This window comes from Callorhinus ursinus, unplaced genomic scaffold, assembly GCF_003265705.2.
Source record: "Callorhinus ursinus isolate GAN/ISIS: 27379988/994484 unplaced genomic scaffold, GSC_fseal_2.0 scaffold57, whole genome shotgun sequence".
NCBI classification, from domain to species: domain Eukaryota; kingdom Metazoa; phylum Chordata; class Mammalia; order Carnivora; family Otariidae; genus Callorhinus; species Callorhinus ursinus.
Window position 1 is genome coordinate 4,718,455 of NW_027397119.1, and position 20,529 is coordinate 4,738,983.

The 20,529-nt window shown below is 52.6% G+C and overlaps 1 protein-coding gene across 1 annotated transcript; it reads left to right on the plus strand.

The window, feature by feature from the left end:
• Positions 1-383: 383 nt before the first annotated feature.
• LOC112811151 (immunoglobulin like and fibronectin type III domain containing 1) lies at positions 384-15,485 on the plus strand. Its single transcript, XM_073884566.1, is given in 13 exon segments — positions 384-2,185; positions 2,669-2,793; positions 3,743-3,884; positions 4,232-4,522; positions 5,067-5,366; positions 5,894-6,067; positions 7,092-7,220; positions 9,101-9,403; positions 10,386-10,474; positions 11,725-11,920; positions 12,667-12,966; positions 13,740-14,066; positions 14,953-15,485. Coding segments are annotated over 13 exon segments (4,083 nt in total). The 5' UTR covers positions 384-492; the 3' UTR covers positions 14,967-15,485.
• Positions 15,486-20,529: the final 5,044 nt, after the last annotated feature.

The window sequence follows — 20,529 nt, forward strand, 5'->3', positions numbered from 1 at the left end:
GGTTATAGGGATGGGGCCAGTGGGGCAGGTTATAGGGATGGTTTAGGAGGTCCTGGGAGACTTGGGTCAGGGGGTGAAGCAGGTTATAAGGATGGTTTGGGGGCTTCTGGAAGAAAGGGGATGGGGAGTGAGGCAGGTTATGGGGATGGTTTGGGAGATTCTGGGAGAATTGGGTCAAGGGGTGAGGCAGGTTATAAGGATGGTTCGGGGGGTTCTGAGAGAATGGGGGCAGGGGGTGAAGCAGTTTATGGGGATGGCTTGGGGGGTTCTGGGAGAATGGGGGTGGGGAGTGAGGCAGGTTATGGGGATGGCTTGGGGGAGTCTGAGAGAATTGGGTCAAAGGGTGACACAGATTATAAGGATGGTTTGGGGGGTTCTGGGAGAATTGGATCAGGGAATGAAGCAGGCTATAGGGATGGTTTGGGGGGTGCTAGGGGACTGAGGTCAGCAAGTGAGTCTGATTATAGGGGAGGCTCAGGAGGATCTGGAGAAATGGGGTCAGAAGGTGAGGTGGGCTACAGAGATGGTTCAGGGAAGTTCAGAGTAACAGACACACAGCCTGGAGTGGGATACGAAGGTGGACCCAGCAGCCAAGAAGCCGTAGAGCATGGGTCAAGATACTGGACAGCATCAGAGAGGTCTGATGGTGGCACAAGCTCCAAGGATGGTTCAGAGAGGGGCAGAGGAATGGGGTTTGTGAAAGGAGCATGTCCTGGAGTGGGCTTTAGGATGGCCGGAATGCCAGGCCCTGCTGATGGCACAGCATGCAGGGACGGCCCCTGGGGCCCAGAGATGCAGGGGATTCGAGGTGAGCCACGGATTCTTTCAGACGGGCAAGGCTCCAAGAAGGATCTCGGGGGCTCTGGAACCTCAGGGGTTCCTGAGGTGCTGGGAGCCTTTGGTTCTATGGGAAAATCAGGTGTCAGAGAGTGGCAAGATGCTGCTGGGAACCCAGGATCTCCTGGGGACAGAGAGGCTCCCAGTAGGGAGGGCAGGTCTGCAGACCAAGCAGGGGGTATGAGGGCTTCTGGATTTCTTGATGGTCGGGGGGCAGTGGAGGGCGAGACCTGGGCAGGGGCAACTGCTCTGGGATCTGGACATGAGCAGGACTTCTGGAAAGCAGGGCCAGGGACAGCAGATAGGGGTAGAGCAGCTGGCCTGGGGGAACTGGCACCTCAGGCAGGTGGGGACTCACCGCTGGGAGGCAGAAGGATGGGAGCAACATGCGGGCACTCAGTGGGCACAGGTCAGGTTCTGGACAACAGCTGGATGCCTGGGGAAAGGGGTAAATCAATGTCAGGTTCTGCTGATGGACAAGAGGTAAGCTACACTGGGGTCCCAGGCAGGGAAGACCAGGGGTTTGGCCAAGGCAGGATAGGTGCTGGGAATCAGTCCCCAGACTCCAGAGCTTCCAGGTCTCTGCAAGACAAAGATGCCACTTTCAGGGGGACCCATGAAGGGCCAGAGGGCTTCAGGGGCAGGAAGGGTGCTCTAGGCCAAGAAGGGTCTGGTGGGTGTCAAGACCCATGGTTCTTGGATAGCAAAGTTTCAGGTCCTGGAAGGGGCAAGTCTACTGACTCGGGGGACTCGGGCATCTTGAAAAAGGGGAATTCCACTGATAGGGAGAATGGCCTCACCCAAAAACCTGGGGATTTAGGGCCTCAGGGAACCTGGAATGGTCTAGATGGTCCGGTGGGCAGAAAAGACTCTATGGACAGATCTGGGGGCATCCAGGGCCTGGGCTTTCAGCTAGACAAAGGACAAAGAAGAGAAAGAGGGCCCCTGGGGTATCAGGGGTCTCTGGGGGCTGAGAATGACAAAGCCCAAGGTCCAGGGGCCCTAAAGGAGTATGAGGGATGGGGAGCAGAAGAGTCTGGAGGGTCAGACAGAAGGCCTGGCCAGCTCAGGAGCAGGTCTCGAAGACCGTCAGGGGGGGAGCCTGGAACAGCAAAGAGGGGAGCAGATGAGGCCAGAGGCTCGGGGCAGCCACTGGGAGGAGAGGACAGAGACAGCCAAGGGATGACTCTGCACGAAGACCAGAGCTGGGAGCCCCCAAGTCATCTTGGCAGCTGGAGACATGGCCTGGAGGGCAGGTCAGACATCTATGGCCAGGGGAGGGATGCCACCCAGAGTCCCAGATCCAGATACAAGCCTGGCACTGGCGGTTTCTCCAAGGAGGCCCAAGGTAGGTATTTCTCAGGGAAATGGCTCCAGTGGGGTAGAGCCAAGGGGGCCGGGGATGACTGGGTGGGTCTCAATTCTGCCTCTAGCCCCGGGAGTTTGTCCCTGCCAGTGCCCCCCTTTTTCAGGGATCTCTTCCCATCCAGAAATCAACCTCTTCCTCCTTGTGGAGGTGGGCTCCAGGCCACATGGGGCTCAGAGGTCTCTGGGTCTCTGTCTTAACACCCTATGTCCAAAGAACTGGAGCTGTTGAGACCTCTCTGTGGGTTACTCAGACTTCCCATCTGTGTCACTCAAGGGGGGGCCTGCATCCACCTTGTACCCCAGGTCCCCTATACCAGCCTAGCAAAACCAGTTTGGTTTTGCTGGCACGGGCTCAGCCCAGTTAGTGGGGCATGGTGGCCTCCCAGAGCTCAGTGTAGGCCACGATCTGGGAGGCTGGGCCTTGGGGGAAATCCAGCCCCCAGACCCCTCTGTGTCTCTCCAGGCCCCCAGGGCCACTTCTCCCAGGGCCTGGCTAACACGGAAGTGCAGCAGGGAGAGGATGCCATGCTCTCCTGTACCCTCACCCGCGACCTGGGCCCGGGTGCCTGGTTTAAAGATGGAGTCGAGGTACTGCCCCCCATGCTTTACTGACCAGTTTATGGGTAGGGGGAGGGGTGTGGATGGGGGGGGTGAAGCAATGAAGAGTAGAAGGTAGGGGCTTTGCAAGAAAGATTTTTCATTCTTTTTTAAAGATTTTATTTATTTGAGAGAGAGCACAAGCCGGGGTGGGGGGAGGGGTGGAGGGAGAAGCAGACTCCCTACTGAGCAGGGAGCCCGATGTCAGGTTCGATCCCAGGACCCTGGGATCATGACCTGAGCCAAAGGCAGATGCTTAACCGACTGAGCCACCCGGGCGCCCCAAGATTTTTTATTCTTCATTTTACTAAAGCACCTACCCTGGGAGAAGTCTAAATAGCCAGCATGTTGGTATGTTTAAAATAAAACTGGGTTTTTAGGTGGGTGTGTATCCTCTTTGCTCACCCCACCCGCCCCGGACATACCCCTTCCTCTCCCAAATGCCTCTTCCTCATCCAAAATGCCTGTCCTGTCCCAGCACCTGTGGAATTCTACTGTCCTTCAAGGCGTGGTACAAACGCCACCTCAGCCCAACCAGACGGGACCTCTCCTCTCTCTGAACAGCCCTTCTGTCCACCACGGCTGTCCTCCCAGGAGAATGGATGTCACAGGGGTTCAGAGCACAGGCCTTGGCGTCAGCTAGCCCGGCTTCAGATCCCAGCTCTGCCACTTACCTCTGGTTGCATCTATAAAATGGGGCCAATAGCAGTATTGACTTCATAAGGTCGTTGCAACATTAAATGAGGTACTGCGTATGGAGAGCACTAGTACACGCCTGGTGCATCACAAGCATTCCATTGACACTGCTCTTATTATAATTCCTACATTGCATTAGTAAGGGGCCTTGCTTCCCCCCCCCCCTGCCCCCCCCCCCACAACCACCTGGAGGAGCTGGGCAGGGGTGGGGATGACAGGGCTCCTCCGTGGCCCTTGTTTGCAGCTCACCGCCCAGGATGGAGTCATCTTTGAGCAAGACGGTCTTGTGCACAGGCTCCTCATTGCCCATGTGCAAGGGACCCAGGCTGGGAGGTACACCTTTGTAGCCGGCAACCAGCGGAGCGAGGCCACCCTGAGTGTCCACGGTGAGGGTCAGCCCGCCCTTCCCTGCTCGGCAGGCTCCCTGCAGCAGGTGCTATGCTCCACCTCTAAACCCCTGACTGTGTGGCTAGTCTGCTGCCGGTGCCTAATCTCATCCTCAGTCTGAGAAGGTGATTTTAAAAAAGCCGACCACATCCTCCCTGTTCTTTGTCAGGAAGTCCTTGGGGAGGTCTAGTCCTGGTCCCTCCTGCTGCAGATGAAGCCCATTCATCCCCTTAGTAGTTCTCTTTACTCTCAGCCTACACTTCCTTCTCCGGGTCCCTCTTTCCCCACTGCCCGGGTGCACAGTGCCCTGGCTGCCTTTGACTCCCTGGCCCTGTTATATCTCTAGATCGCCCCAATGTCACAGAGAAACTGAGAGAGCCCCTGGTGGTCAAGGCTGGGAAGCCGGTGACAGTGAAGATCCCCTTCCAGAGCCGCCTCCCAGTTCAGGCTGCCTGGAAAAAGGACGGGGCTGAAGTGGTGGGCGGCAGCAGCCCCCCGGGGGCGCAGGTGGCCCTGGGGGACGGCTTCACTCGGCTGTGCCTCCCTAGCGCTGGCAGGAAGGATGGTGACCGGGACAGCGTGACACTGAGGAGCGAGGGCGGCTCTGTGCAGGCTGAGCTCACCCTGCAAGTTATAGGTGCCAGTCCTAGCCTTCTCCCCAGCCAAGGCCCAAAGGGTCCCAGGGTTCTGGGATCTCCCTGCCAGCAGGGGGAGGCCCAGAGTGTGCTGCCCTGCTCTGATCCTCATTTGCATGCTGTTTAAGATCCAAACCTACTTCACCTTGTTCCCTTTCCCCTCCTCAGACTGGTTAGGAAGCAGCAGTTTAGATAAAGACAGGGCTGGGCTCCCACTGGTGGTGCTTCTCTGGGAGCTAAGGCACTGGGCCCCGGGGGAGGGGGGGGGCATTTCTGGGATGGGATGGTGGCCCCCAGCCTTGGGCGGTGCCAGCAAGTTAGGACTGCCTGTACCAGCCACAGTGGTGCATTCTGGGTCACCTCTGTGGGGTGTATGTGTGTGTTGGGGGGTGGAGACCAGGGACACTTCCAGGTAATGTCCAAGGCTCTCTGGATATTCTCCCCCATGGCAGGCTTATCCGCTGATGAGGGGGGAAGCCTAGCACCACTCCCCTCCATCTCCTTTGACCCCCCCTTCTCTTCCTGCTCCTCTCTGTGGGACCCCAGACAAGCCCTAGCCCCCACAAGGTCCCCTGGAGGTACAGGATCTCCAGGGGGCTGGGGTCTGCCTCCACTGGCGGCCCCCAGACGACAGCGGGGGCCGGGCCGTGGAGCACTACGTGGTGGAGCGGCGGCAAGCTGGCCGGAGCACTTGGCTGAAGGTGGGCGAGCCCCCCGCAGACAACACGGCCTTCACCGATGCCCACGTGGAGCAGGGCAGGAAATACACCTTCAGAGTGCGGGCTGTGACCTCTGAGGGGGCGGGGGAGGCCCTGGAGTCCACAGAGGTGCTGGTGGCTCCTGAGGGTAGGAGGATGGACTGGGCCCTAGCATTCTGGGCTGCCACCGCGCCCAGGGGGTGGGCGGGGCTGCCCCAGGCACTGAGGGATGTGGGGGGGGGTGTCTTGGGGCCCTTGTAGAGCACTGTGGAGACTCCTTACGTCAGCTTCATTTGGGATTTCGCAGGCAATCAGGAAACAAGGTTTGTGGGGTCTTCTCTCAGCAGTGGCTCTCTGGGAGTAGGGGTAGACAAGCAGAGCCCACTTTCTCAGGAAGCTGGGTAGGGCAGGTACCATCCTCCATCAGATGCCCTCCCTCTGGAGCAATCTATCAGGGGACTGAAGGCTCAGGGGCCTAAGGGCTGCCTCTAGGCTCCTAGGCCAGAGCCAGAACAGTGTCCTAGGGTAGGCTGGCTCAGCGCCCCCTGACATTCCCTAGGAAAAAATAGAGTGTGACCCACTCCCAGATGCCCCCCTCCCCCTCCCCCAGGACCTTGCTGTGAGCTGGCATCTTTCCTTGGCCTCTGGCTGACCTGCACCTTCTCTGCCCCCCAGCTCTCCCTGGGCCCCCCTCAAGCCCAGCCATCCAGTCGGCCTCCAGCCAGGGCATCACGCTGACGTGGGCGGCACCTCGGGGCCCTGGCAGTGCCCACATCCTGGGCTACCTGATCGAGAAGCGCAAAAAGGGAAGCAACATCTGGACAGCAGTGAATGCCCAGCCTGTGCCTGGTGAGTGCGCCTGAATGGATGCTCCACATTATCCTGGCCTCCAAAGCTTCCCTAGAGGACCTCCTGGCTCCAGGGTCCTGTGGCACCATCTTGCCAGATCCCTTTAGTACAGTGGGTCTCACGTGGGGCAGTTTCACCCCCTGGGGACATTTGGCAATTTTTGGTTGTCATAACTGAAGTGCAGGAAGGTGGGGAGTAGCATCTAGTGTGAAAAAGCTGCTAAACATCCTGTAATCCACAGGGTCACACTCCGGTTCCATCCCCACGTCCCCAAACAAAGAAGGATCTGGCCATAAATGCCAGTAGTGCCAAGGCTAGGAAACCCTGGCTTAACAGAAGTCTCGGGATGGAAGCCAGAGATGGAGCAATTAGCCCTGGCTTCTGGCCTTGACTTCAGGCAGTGCATTCTTTTCTCTGGATCTTACCTTTCTCATCCATGAGATGAGGAGACATGTCCCCTGTCCTACTAACTTCCCCACAATGTCCAGGAAACTGCTTTCCAAAATCAGAAAGAACTCAGAAACTCCCAGAGAGCCACTGCAACATTTGCAGAAGAAAGAACAGGTTCCAAGCCCCGAGCAGGTTGTCAGGAGCCCGGGTTCCTAGCCAGGGCTGTGCCACTCAGGACCTCGGGATCCTCATCTTTGGAAAGAGGCTGGTGAACTAAGGGCATTCTTCCAACTTCACTATCTAGTCATTCTGTTTTATTTATAAATCTATATAAATTTATAGCAACATTTAGAAGTCTTTAAGGCAGAGAGAACCAGGGAGATTAAGGCACTTGTCCAAGACCACCCAGCAAGTTAGTGGCAGAACCAGACAGGGACTGGGGCCTCTCACACCCTGAGCAGTGCTGTTTTTACCTTGGAGACACCCGAGTCACCCCTAGCTGGCTGGCTGGAGAGAAGGACTGTTTTAGTGCCCTAGGCTCGGTCTTTTCCAGAGCTCGGAGGCACCAGGCCATCTGTGTGCCCATTGCCTGGTCCTGTCACAGGGGGACAAGCGTGGGGTGGGCTTTTCACAGGGAGGAGGTGGACCGTGACGGATGTGCGGCAGGGCTGTCCGTATGAATTTCGGGTCACGGCTGTGTCTCCCTCCGGTCCCGGAGAGCCTGGGCCCCCCTCGGATGCTGTCTTTGCTCGGGACCCCGTGAGTAAGTAGAGCACCAACCCAGGTTGGGGGTGGCGGTGGTGATGAGCAGGGGATAGCTCTGGAGCCCGTGGAACAAGACAGGGGCTGTAGGAAGGTCAGGGCCGGTCCTGAAGGACGTGGTCAGGAAGGCTGGAAGACACAGGCCGAAGGGCCTCTGGGGTAAGGCATATTTTAGGGGCCCGGGGAATTGCGATCAAACAGGCCTAGAGGTCAGGCAGCGGGGTCACTTTACTCACTCTTCAGCCTTTGGGTAGGTCAGTCCTCGAGCTGGCCCACCTGATCCCATCCTACAACCATCCACCCACCCCAGTGAGGGCTTGTCATTGCCGTGGGGCAGGTGGGAGGTCGCCGTGGAACCTCACCATTGACTGTCCAGCAGATCTTTGCTGATCATCTTCATCACAATGGCTAACGTTGTGCCAGGAACTAGGTAAATAAATCCTGGCCTCTGCTTCTGGTGTAGAACAGCATTTCCCTCTCTGTGATTTCAGACATCCAGGCACAGAAAGATGTCAGTGGACATGTTGAAAACAACACAAACAGCCAAAAAGATCTGTGATCAAAGATGTTTCTAACACCTAGCCTACGAGATTTCCAAGTCCTACAGGAAAGGGATCTGTCCTACTTTGAGCCAAATTTCCCAAATTTGGGTAGAGAATGCCTTTTCCACAAAACAGCCCTCAAAAACCTCATTCCAAGGCATACGGCTTAGAAAATGCTGCTCTGCATGCCCCTTATGAGTGTCTTATCTCATGGGCCCTTATGAGCCTGCTAGTGACAAGCCACCAAGGGAGCAGCACGTTTCTGGCACTTGCTGGACTGGCCATGTGGTCACCTTGAGAGCACCTTTGTATCCCTACAGGGCCTGGTGCAGTGTGTATGGGTCTGGGCTGTTGGACTGAATCTAGCAAAAAGAGAACATTGTACAAGTTTAACGGATCGAGTGGCACCTAAGGGTTGGTCCTAGAAAGGGCAGAGTGTGCAACGGGGAGGGGAAAGGTGACACATGCATTTTATTCCTTGCAAGTGGACCAACCCCATCCTAGTTTATCAATCTCTCTCTCTCTCTCTCTCTCTCTCTCTCTCTCTCTCTCTCATCACTGATAGAGAGTGGAGACAGCAAGTAGCATAAGGGGTGTCCTACAATAGCCGCCCCAGTCATGACCGTTCCTAGGCCCTCGCTACTGAGCATGATCCTCGGACTGGCAGCATTACCTGGGGGCTTGTTAGGAATGCAGAATCTCAGACCTCACCCAGGCCCTTCTGTATTAGGATCTGAAGTCTTAACCAAATCCCCCGGTGGTTTACAAACAAATTTAAGTTTGAGAAACACTATCCTAGCCCCAATTTAGAAACACCCAGGCAGCTCTTAAGACTCCTGCTGCCTGGGCTGTACCCCAGACTAATGCAATCCACATCTCTGGGGATGGATCTAGGAACCAGTGTCTTTAAGGCTAGCCACAAGATTCCACTGTGCAACCAGCTTTGGGAGACTGCTCTGCAATGTACAAAACCCTTCACACACATCACAACTTTGCTCCAGAACCCCTGTGGGTGGGTAGGGCTTGTGTTATTTTCCTTCCCACTTAACAGGTGAAGGATAAGTATGCGCTGAGTGCCCACAAGGCAGTCTTGACTACCTTAGAGCTCAGAATCAAAAGATACAGAATTCTAGTCTTCAGGCATTTGAAGCCCAGGAAGTCACCAACTAAGATGCCAGATTTCAGGAATTACAAGCAGGGTAGTTCGGGGAAGTGGGTTGACAGGTGGGTGAAGAAATTCCCAGCCTCCCACAGGAAGACTAATGAATATCCACACGGAGTGGCCTCTCCCTCAAGAGAGGGTGATGCCATTCCTGACCTTCCCACCGGGACTGGCCAGGAGCCCCTGGGCCCGTGCGGGACCTCCAAGTCATAGACACGTTGCACACCAGCATCACCTTGAGCTGGGAACAGCCAGATGCACAGGATGGGGACACAGCCCAGGGCTACGTGGTGGAGCTACGTGGCTCAGACAGTCTGCAGTGGATCCCCTGCCACAAGGGCACCGTACCAGTCACCAGCTTCACAGCCAAAGGGCTTCGGCCCCAAGAGAGCTACTTCGTGAGGGTGACAGCAGTTAACGACGGGGGCCTTGGCCAGCCCACCGCCCTGGACACGTTAGTGCAAGTCATGCCAGTTGCAAGTGAGTCCCATCACCTTCCCCTTCCTGCAGGCCCTTCCCGAGAGGGACCTCTGAGCAGCAACCATGCACTTGCTGAGCCAAGATCCCCTTCCCCAGTTTAATAAAGTGCCCCTTATCAAGCACCTATTATGAGCCAGGCACTGGACTAGGCAGGCCCATTTGGAAATGTTTTCTCATTACAACTCATAGAAATCCTACAAGGTTAATGTTTTTACCCCCAATTTATAGATAAAGAACCTGAGGTCAAAGGTGCTTTGCCTTGGGTCACACCACTGGTACGTGGCAGAGCCAGGATTTAAACCAGGTGACTCTGACTCCAGAGTCCAGGCTCTCTCCAGGATTCTTTGCTGCTTCCCGAGCGTGACCTAAGATGGTATGAGTGCTGCTTGGCACATGCGGTTCATGTGCAGAGGAGAAGACACCCAGCTCCCTATTATCCAAAAGTGGATTGTCTTTTCCCTTGGTTATAATCGCTGGAAGCTTCTGACCTGGGCCATCCCAACAAGCCCGAGTTGTAACAATCACAGTAACAATTAGGGAGACAAATACAATGAACAGCACACTGCACCTGGAGTCAAGAATCCTGGAAACTTGTCCTGGCTCTGCCCCCAACTGGATGTGATCTCAAGCCTGTCACTTCCTGCCTCAGATCAGTGTTTATCTTGTCTGCAAAACAAGAGTTGTATGACTTTTTCCCTGTCCTCTGTTCTGGCCTAACCCACTCCCTGATGGCTTTCCTTTCTCAGCTCCTATTCCGTCCGGGCTAGCATCTCCCCACCAGCTCCTGCAGCTCCCTGCCCCTCCCCCAGGATTCTCCTCCCAGCTCCCTCTACATTTCCTTCAGAGCCCCTCCCTGACCCCCACCATGGATCTCTGCATCAATTAGTCTGGCCCAGGCATCCCCCTCCAGCTCTGCCTTGTTGGAGACCTGGGACTGGTCCCAAGAGTGGAGGGAGGTGACAAGACATCTTGTGTGTTCCAGTCCATCCCAAGTTCCTCATGGACTCCAGCACAAGGGACTTGCTGATGGTCCGAGCTGGGGACACCATTCGTGTGCCTGTCTCCTTTAAAGTGAGTATATCTAATAGGGGATGGGGAGGGGAGCCCAGAGTGGCCAAGGGAGCCAGACTCCACCCTGTGCTTCTCTTTCACCTCCCTCCTTTTTGGTCCCCAGCCAGTGGCCCGGGCTTGTGCTGGAAATCAGGCCAGAAGTGAGGAAGAGGGTCCTCCCTGAAGGCGCGATCCTCACCTGGCCACTGGCCATTGGGCACTTGTCTATAGGTCCCTCTAGTGGTAGCTCCTGTTACTGCACCTCTAAACTACGGGGCCCACTTTCCTCCACCTCCCTCCTTACTTAATCTGGGAATGCAGTGCGGCTGCAGCATGGATAGTCCCTTTTGACTTTAGAATGACCTGAGTCTGAGTTTGAGTATTGTACAAGCACATGAACTGTGTTTGACTCAGGATGATCCCCCACCAACACCACCTGTCCTGTAGAGATAGGATAACCGTACAGTGTGGGGGCTGGAAGCACAGTTTGCGTGGGGTCAGATTCTAGCATCATTACTCACTAGCTGTTTGACCTCCGAGAAATATTTTAACCTCTCTGTGTTCCAACTTCCTCATCTGTCAAGTGGGGATGATAGTAATTTATCTCCAAGGATTCTTCTGAGGATTCAAGGAATTAACACATTGAAAGCACATAAGTAGTGCCTGGCATATGGCAAGCACCCAGTTTGTGTTATCTATTACTAATTGTTGTTGTTATTATTATTAAAATCATCATCATCATCATCATCATCATCATCAGTTTGGGAACTCATAGGTGGCCGGACCCGATTCAAACCCAGCTATAACTCTAAATTACATGTTCTTAATTATTAGACCATAATAAGGACAATGATGGTGACAAGAATTTTTAACACGCACTGAGTGTTCCTCGGCCCTGTTCTCTATGCTTTCCATGTATTATTAACTCCTTCAGTCCTCAGAACAATCCTGTGAGGCAAGTTACAGTTGGCATCCCCATTTGACTCTGATGCCCAGTGTGACCAGTGCCAGAGAATCTCATGGGGACTTGGGGGTTTGCCTTACTCCACCTTTCCTGCTTCCTCGTTTCCCCACACCCCCTTCCATACCTCCCTGGATCACCCCCTCTTAACCAGCCTCTCCCTAAGTAGGCACCTCCCCACTCTGGGCTTTTGCTCAGACATTTCTTCTCTGGGGATGCTCTTCTTCCCGCTTACACCTTGGGCCCAGCTTCAATGCCATCACTCCCACAAAACGTCCCCTCCTTGTCTTTCTTTCCTCTCATTTCCCAGGCTTTCCCCATGCCTGAGGTGACCTGGCTGAAGGACGGCTTGCCCTTGCTTAAAAGTAATGTGACCTCCACCAAGGATGGCCTCACCCAGCTTCTGATTCCTGTGGCCAGCTTCTCAGACAGTGGCCTCTACACTGTGGTGCTGAGGAACCTGCAGGGCGGGGAGGCGGCTTACCGCTTCTCCCTCAGGGTGGCAGGTGAGGCCGGCCCGGGCAGGGGCTCCCGACACCAGCTTGCCACAAGCCAAGGCATGGAGCTCTCCATCTGGCCTTGTCACGGGTCTCAGCTACTCTCCCAAGCCTGGGTATACAAGGTGACCACACCACCAGCCCTTCCTAAGAGCTGGAGGAAAGAAAGGAGGAAAGGCAGAGGGAGAGTCTGGGGTGGGACAGGGCATGGGGGTCCACTATCCTTCTGCCCCAGGAACTTAGGGACAGTTAAGTCACAGCCCTTCCCCGGTCTGTGACGGCCAGTGAACAAAGACAGTCACCACCATTACCTCACCTGAAAGAGCCTTGGAAGGATTGTCTGTGGTCCTTGTACAAGATAAATGTTGCCCTCCCCACTGGGACTCCCACACAGCCCCTGCCCACGCTGGAGGAGCTTCTGGAATACAGAAATGACCAACAGCTAACAATGGAGGTTCTGCAACTTGGTCTTGTGAAAACCCCTCCACTGTCCACGTCCTGTGTCATTTTACTTACAAGCCAGGGTGAATTCAAATGATTCTCGTTGGAGAGGCTTTCCACCCTCTAGAGATAACTGTAGACCCCCAGCTGAGCTCTCTCTGGGGGGCTCCAGCTGCCTGCATGGGCAGGCTGCACTCCCCAGGACCCCAGAAGACTTGGGGACCTGGGGGAGGGCATGCAGAAGCCTGTGGGCATTCTGGGGTGCCTGCCGGCTCCCCCCCCCCACACTCAGCTGCCTTTGCTCTCTCGTGCAGCATGCCCGAAGGCGCCCGGGCCCATCCGCCTGCAGGAGAACGTGCCCGGGACAGTGACGGCCGAGTGGGAGCCTTCTCCGGACGAGACTGGGGGTGTCCCCCTGTACTACGAGGTGCTGACACGCTCCTCAGCGCACGGGCCCTGGTGCCAGGCGGCCGACCGCATGCACACCAACCACTTCACCCTCCTGGGAGTGCTCCCTGGCCACGAGTACCACTTCCGGGTAGTGGCCAAGAACGAGCTGGGGGCCAGCCTGCCCTCAGATACCAGCCAGCCCTGGTGCATCCCCCGGCAGCGAGGTGAGCTCTTGGGGATGCGGGCTGCATCCGGGGCAGCCCCAGCAGAGGTGGCCGAGTGCGGCTCAATGTGTTGCTGGCCCCACCACAGCTGGACCAGGAGCCGTTACCCTGCCCACCTCCCCCACCTCCCCCCACCTCCCCCACCTCCCCAGCTGGCTCAACCCACTTGCACTGCTGTCCTCTGTGTCCCTGACTCAGGGTGGGTTTGGAGAGAGCAGAGGGCTGTGGGTGTCTGCATGTCCAGGATGCCTTTGGGTGGGGTCTCAAATAAGCAGCAGGCCTACGGCAAAGAGAGGTTAATGTTTCTCTGAAAACCAAGCATATTTTACAGTCAAATAGATGGTGGACCTTCAAAGTAATCACTAGAAAAAAGCAGATTATAAAATTGAATGCGTGATTCCATATTTCTAAAACACAAAAATGTCTGGAAGGTTCCACACCAAAATGTTAGCTCTGGCCATTGATAGGCAGTGAGATTATGCTTGGTTTTTATTCCTTCCCCTTTTGACTTTCTTACACGTTCTGGTTTGTCCACAGTGAATGGGTGTTAGCTTATAATAAAAGAATAAATAAAAAATAAAATCCAAAATGTATTTTAAGAACAGGATAAAAAAGTGAGTCAAGCTGTGAGGGCCAAATTGACAGGTAAGTTGTGGCGGAAGGACCCAGAACGTGCCTACGTTCCACCAGGAGCTTGCTACCCCGACTCATGCCTCGGCCCTCCCTTCCTTGCTTACTGACCCTTCTCTCTCTCGCCCCGGTGTTTGCCACAGACAGGTTCCCAGTGAGGTGTCCAAGCTACCGGGAGCCTAACCTGAGCCAGAAGCCCCGGTTCCTGGTGGGCCTGCGGACCCACCTGCTGCCACAGGGCTGTGAGTGCTGCATGAGCTGTGCTGTGCACGGCTGGCCGCGGCCCCATGTCACCTGGTTCAAGGACGACCAGAGCCTGGCGGGAAACCCCGCAGTGTATAGCACTGACGTGCTGGGCGTGTGCTCCCTCATCATCCCCAGCGTCTCCCCCAAGGACAGCGGCCGGTACAAGGCCGTGGCAGAGAATGCGCTGGGCCAGGCCATCAGCACCGCCAGCCTCATTGTCACAGGTAAAGGTGCTGCCCTGGCAGAGGGGGGGGACAGGAAGGAGAATCAGAGGGGCAGCCACCTGCCTGCCTTCAGGGAGCCCTCCCTGTGCCCTCAGGAGTGCTTGGGCTGGAGGTCAGGATACCACGGTCCTCTAACCGCCGTGGCTCCACAGGAGCTCTGTGACTTCAGCTGGGCCGTCACTCGCCCTCCTGGGGCCTTGATTTACCCGTCTGCAAAATGCAGTATTGAACTAGATCACTGAGGACTGACTCTTGGCTTAAGGGACGATGCACCCCCGACTAAGCTCCCCAGGATGGCCTGCAACACATTTCAAGACGAGAGATAAAGGGGCCTCTTCTCTCTTCTGTGTTATACCTTCATAAATATGCCCAGACACAGACACTTAGTGCCCCAAAAGCCTTGCTGATTTCCTTACTGGTAGTCTCCTTTTCAGTAAAGCAAATAACCTATGTTAATAAGAAAACATTTTTCCTTAAGAGTACTTAAAACATCTTATATTTTGAATAGAAAACAAAGTAACCCCTAAACATTTTTAAATTATTCAGAATTGACCTTTGTGCAAAAATGGCCCTTTCGGCGCTGAACCAGAGCATCTTTTTTCTCTGTGGCATCTATGCCCAGGCCCTCGGGAAGCCGCTTGCCAGGTGCCCCAGCGCGTGCACACACCTCATCCTGAAAAGGCTGTTTTCAAAAAAGTGTTTGGGTGGGGGGTTGCCAGGGGAGGAATTTGCCCAAGCTCAGAGAGCACGCGGTGTCTCTGCATTTGAACCCATGGCCCCTGCTGGAAGAGCCCCTGGGCCTGACCGCAACGCGGAACAGGGGTGGCCCCTCGGCAGCTGTTCCTTCAGGACCCGCCGGAATATCCCGGTGCTCTGTGTCTTGCAGAATCTAGCTCCTAGCCCCGCCTCACCCCGGGATGGCCCTGTCTGGCTCCACAGCCGTGGGATGAAGACAGATCCCCGAAACTTCTCTCTTGACACCCACACTGGCCCAGAGAGATGGTCCTGAAGGATGGAGGACACTGGTCGTGCCCAGAGCCCCAGGAAGGCAGGAGTGAGGAGCAGGAGGGCATAGAGTCCTTTGGGGAAGAAAAAGAAGAGGGGAGGACATTCAACCTCTCCACCCCAAGCCAAGTCCCTGAACATGACCACGAACCTCCTCCACTCTCTCCACGGGGGCTTCTTTCTTCTCCACTTCTTCCGGGAGATCGGGAGATCGGGAGATCCAGAGAGAACCTGTCTGCAAGAGGGAGGCCAAATCCTTGTTTTCCGGAAGCGGGTTCCTGGAGGGAGAGCAGGAAGAGCTGGGCCTGCTGTGAGCACAGGAGGGAGGAATGAGGAGGTCAGAGGACCTGAGGGCCAGGGCATCCAGGGCACGTGTGGAGGGGGCTTTCTGTACTTTACATCATTAAAGCATTAGGCTGACACAAGCCTGTCATCTGCAAGTTAACTTGGGGTTGGTGTGTTGGAGGAAAGATCCCCACCACAGAGCCTTCACACCAGGCTCCCTCGGGGAGGACAGGTGGGCTCTGCGCCATGGCTTCTGAGGGCGGGAAATCAGAGAAGGGTTGGAGAGTCTCCTCCCTCACTCCTCACCCATGTTCCCGCACACCTCTGGCAAAAAGCCTGTGAGCAACAGAGCGAGAGGCTTTCCTGGGTGTTAGAGTGTGGGGAACACAGAGCCAGGGCCTTTGCCTCTCCTTCCCTGGGGCCAGAAAGAGTCTGGGCTGGGGAAAATCCTACTCCAGGATGTGATCTGGGCGCCCCTGTCAGAAGGCGCCGAGAGAGACCATCACATGGGGATTTGGCTCTCATTCAGGGCTCTGTGGGCCCCTTCTCCCCTCCTCTACGGCCCCCACTGCCCTGTGTCACACACAGGATGGGATGCTTCCCTTTTCAGAGAAGGAGCTCTATGTGACCTCCCGCGGAAGCTCTTGTCTTCCTCCGTCCTCAAGGCCCCTGAACCTCCCAGGCTCCCAGGAAACACCCCAGAGTTCCTGGGGGGTGAGAAGGAAGAAGGAGGGAGCCCCAGGAAGGCTGAGCCCCACTCTGTCCCAGCGTGTCTGCTCCAAAGCCTAGCCAGTGGCCTGACACCGTGTGCTCTTCACTCCCTCTGCTGGGATGCAGGCTTTTGCCTTCCCTTGTCTCCTCTCCTGCCCAACCGCAGGTCAGACGCAGGGACGGGGGAGCCCAAGCCACCAGGAGGGGTGGACGGTGGTTGTCAAAAACACCTTTCTGAGGCATGGGAAACACGTAACCCAGGGAATGCTTTCTGGATGCCAGAGATAACTGTCCACCCAAAATAGACCAAGAGTGCCCCCCGATGCAGGGGGATGGACTAGATGACTTTGTACAGGCCACGGTTCCCTCCTGCTCACCGCCCCCGGGGAAACCTACGAGAGCTGTTTTCCTTGGGTTTTCTCTTTGCATCTTTGCTTTGCTCCGGCAGCCGGCCGCACTGGGGCCAGGAGCAAAGAAAGAAGTTCTTAGAAACTGCGAGGCAGTGGCTGACCACCTCGGCCCATGTGAACTATTCTAAGTCCTTTTTGTGCTACGGGATCCTGCAGTGGGGGGAGGGCAGGGCTTCAGCTCAGACTGCAGCGTCAGCAATGGGGGGAGGTGGGGGTTTGCACAGAGGGGATGACTCACTGTCTGTGGCCTGCCTGGCCCTGAACAGGGACTCCCAGAGCAAGGATGAGCGGAGAGCCCGGTCTCCACTTCTGAGGGTGCAGTGGGGGCCTGACCTTCCAAGGAGATCCAAGGACAAAAGACCCTAACTTGTGATGGCTTCTCAAGATACCTTCATTCATCTGACGGGCCCCGAGCAGGCGCTGTGCAGGAGGGTACAAAGACAAGTAAGACATGGGACCTGCCCTCAAGGTGCCCACCTTCCGGAAGGGAAATAAGACTAACAAAAGCCCCAAGAAAGTCCTGAGGACCTCAGAGGAGGGGAGACCTGCAGGCTGAGTGCATCAAGGAGGGTTTCCTAAAGGAGGCAGTAGCATCCTTGAGGGATAAGCAGGAAGCGGGCCTGCAGAGAGGAGAACACTATGAGCACAGGCCTGGTTTGAACAACTTGGCCCAAGACCGTGGAAAGCAGCGTCTGTGTGGTGGTGGACAGTAGTGCTCACATCCGGGGCAAGTGAGGCCGTGTGTCCCTGGGAGGGGGCTTGCATACTTCTATGACCAGAGCAGAATGTGAAGAAGAAGGGAGCAGTCGTGCGCATTTTCATTCACTTCCACACAAAGCCCAAAACCCTTGCCAGTTATTACGTCAAATCTTGAGTATGAATTTAAGGGTTTGGAGACTAGTTCTGCTACCTAACTAGTAATGTGACCTCAGCAAGTTCCTTATCCTGTTTAATGACTGAGTCCTCATCTGTAAATTAAGAATACTAGTTCCTAACCCAAGGTCACAAGGATTTTCTCCTGTTTTCTTCTTGAAGTATTATGGTTTTAATTCTTACTTTTAGATCTATCCCTTTTGAGTGAAGTTTTGCTTGTGGCATGGGATAATAGTCGAGGCTTTCTTTTTTTCTTCCTTGATTATCCAACTGGCCTAGGACCATATTTAGAAAGAGATTTTCCTTTCCCCACTGAATTACCTTGGAGCCTTCATTGAAAACCAAGCCACAGTATATGTGTGGATCTGTTTTTGGATTCTGTCTTCCCTACTTCTGTTCTACTTTCTGGAAAAGTTTGTATAAAATTGATATAGTATCTTCTTCAAATGTTTGACAGAATTTACCAATAAAGCCACTGGGCCTGGAGTTTTGTATAGGAAGGATGTAACCACAAATTTAATTCTTTAATAGGCATATATGGCTATTCAGGCTATCAATTTCTTCTTGAATGAGCTTTGATCATTTGTGACTTTCAAAGAATTTATTCACTTCATCTAGGTTGTTGAATTTAACAGCATAAAGTTGTTTGTAATATTCCTTTATTATCCTTTTGCTGTCTGTACGATCTCTAGTGATATCTTCTCTTTCCTTCTTAATATTGGTGATTTGTGTTTTTTCTCTTTTGTTCTTAATCAGTTTGGCTACAGGTTTATCCATTTTATTGATCTTTACAAAGAACCAACTTTTGGTTTGATTGATTTTCTCTGTTAGTTTTCTGTTTTCAATTTCACTGATTTTTGCTCCTTTGTTATTTCCTTTCTTCAGCTTACTTTGGGTTTAACTTGCTCTTTTTTTCCTCGCTTTTTGTTAAGGTCAAATCTTAGATCACAGATTTAAGACCTTTATTGGTTTATAACACATAAGCATTGAATACTGTGAATCTTCCCTTAAATGCTGTTTTAGCTATATCCACATGTTTTGACACTTGTATTCATTTTCATTCAGTTCAAGTTATTTTCTAATTTACCTTATGACTTCATTTACCCATGGATTACATAGAAGAGTGTCATTTAATTTTGAAATAGGTGAGATTCCCCAGCTGTCCCTTCTTGACTTTGACTTTAATTCTAACTGCAGTTAGATAACACACTTTTATGATTTTACCTTTTTAAAATCTAATGAAACTTGTTTCATGGTCCCAAATACAGTCTGTCTTGTTAAATATTCTCTGTGCACTTGAAAGGATGCACATTCTGCTTTTGTTGCGGGGAATGTTACACAAATGTCGATTAAGTGAAGTTGGTTGATGGTGTTGTTTGAATCTTCTATATCCTTACTGATTTTCTTTCCATTTGTTCTCTCAATTCCTGAGAAAGGAGTGTTGACCTAGCCAACAAAACTGTGGATTTGTTCAAGGTGTATGATATATATCTTTAATTTATCACAGTTTACATTCAAATAATATGCCTCTAGTATAAAGTAGGAACCTCACCAGGGGCTTGCATTTCTTCCTCCCATCCTCCGTGCTATTTGGTCCTGCCTTTTACTTATGCATAAGTTATAAACCCCAAATATATGATTATTTCTGCTTTAAAAACTCAATTGTCTTTTAAATATATTTTTAATGAGGAAAAACCATTTATATTTATCATTTGCCGTGTTCTTCATTCCTTTGTGCGGATCCAGGTTTCTACTTGGTATCATTTTGCTTCTGCCTAAAGAACTTCTTGGAACATTTCTTGGACAAGAGGTCTTTTGACAATGCATTTTCTCAGCTACTATTCATTTGGAAAAGTCTTTATTTCCCCTTCATTTTTTCCAGAGCCTACCAGAGAGATATTTATTCAATGTTTTATTATATAAATGTTCACAGAAAAGCTGAAAGAATGATACAGTGACCCATACGCCCATCACCTGGATTCTACAATTAGCATTGCTGTATCTGCTTCATCACATCTCTAACCGCTTATGCATCTCTCTATTCATCCATTAATCCATCCTATTGTTTTTTAAATACATTTCAAAGTAAGTTACACACAAGAGTACACTTCACACGGGAACAACTCAGCATAGCAAAGACTTTTGTCAGGTAGAGGATTTGGCCACTAGGGGGCTGCCAAGTGCCGTCAAAAGCTTTAGAAGGTAAATGAGTCTACAGTCCTAGGAAATTAAGGATTAAGGAATAATCAATTAGTCTTAGTCTTATACCTATATAGTCTTAGTCTCTACCCTCAGAACTCCTCTCCTCTTTTTACAGTTGTTTTAACTATAAAAGAGAAAATACATCATGGACCACTCTTTCCTTCAGATGACTTGTTCTATAAAAGATAGCAGTTCTTTAGATCAGAATCTCAGAAAACTTGGTGAAGTCAGGGTGTTATATTTGGGGAAATGAGCTGATAAAATGAATTAAATGTTAACTCATTATTACTCTCCATAAAGGTAGGGACTTAGTTTATTACTTATCCCCAGCACGTAGATAGAACTCGGGCACATACTAGTGCTCAATAAATACTTACTGAAGTAATGAGTGAATTCAAGTGCTTAATTCCAAATACAATATTCATACATGTCATGTTATTACTAATAAAAATTAAAACAATAAGTCTACTTTTGAACGTAATATCAGAATAGAGATGTATATAACAGCTACGATTACATTGCAGAAAGAAAAAATATTCTAAAGTATAACTCTTCCACTTCAGAAATCTTGAGGATTCCACTGAGAAGTTTTCTGGGGGGGATTTGGGATGTGTGTGTGTGTGTGTGTGTGTGTGTGTGTTACAAAAATAAGCCTTAATAAAAAATAAGAGCATAGATTTTACTCTGGAGCTGGGGCACTACAGAAATGACCCTGTTTTCCACACGTGTCCCAAGAGATTCAGCTTAAGCCAACATTGCATGATCCCAGTCCTTAATTTTTGAAAAAAAAATGGGGGGGACATAGAATCCTAGGTTGACAGTTCTTTGTTTTCATCCCAGTACTCCAAAGATGTCACTCCATTATCTTTTGACTTACAGCTTTGTTGAGAAGTCCGCTACCATTCTCATCTGTGCTCCTGCACACGGGTGAGTCTGTTTCCTCTCCAACTAGAATATCGACTCCATGGAAGTAGCGA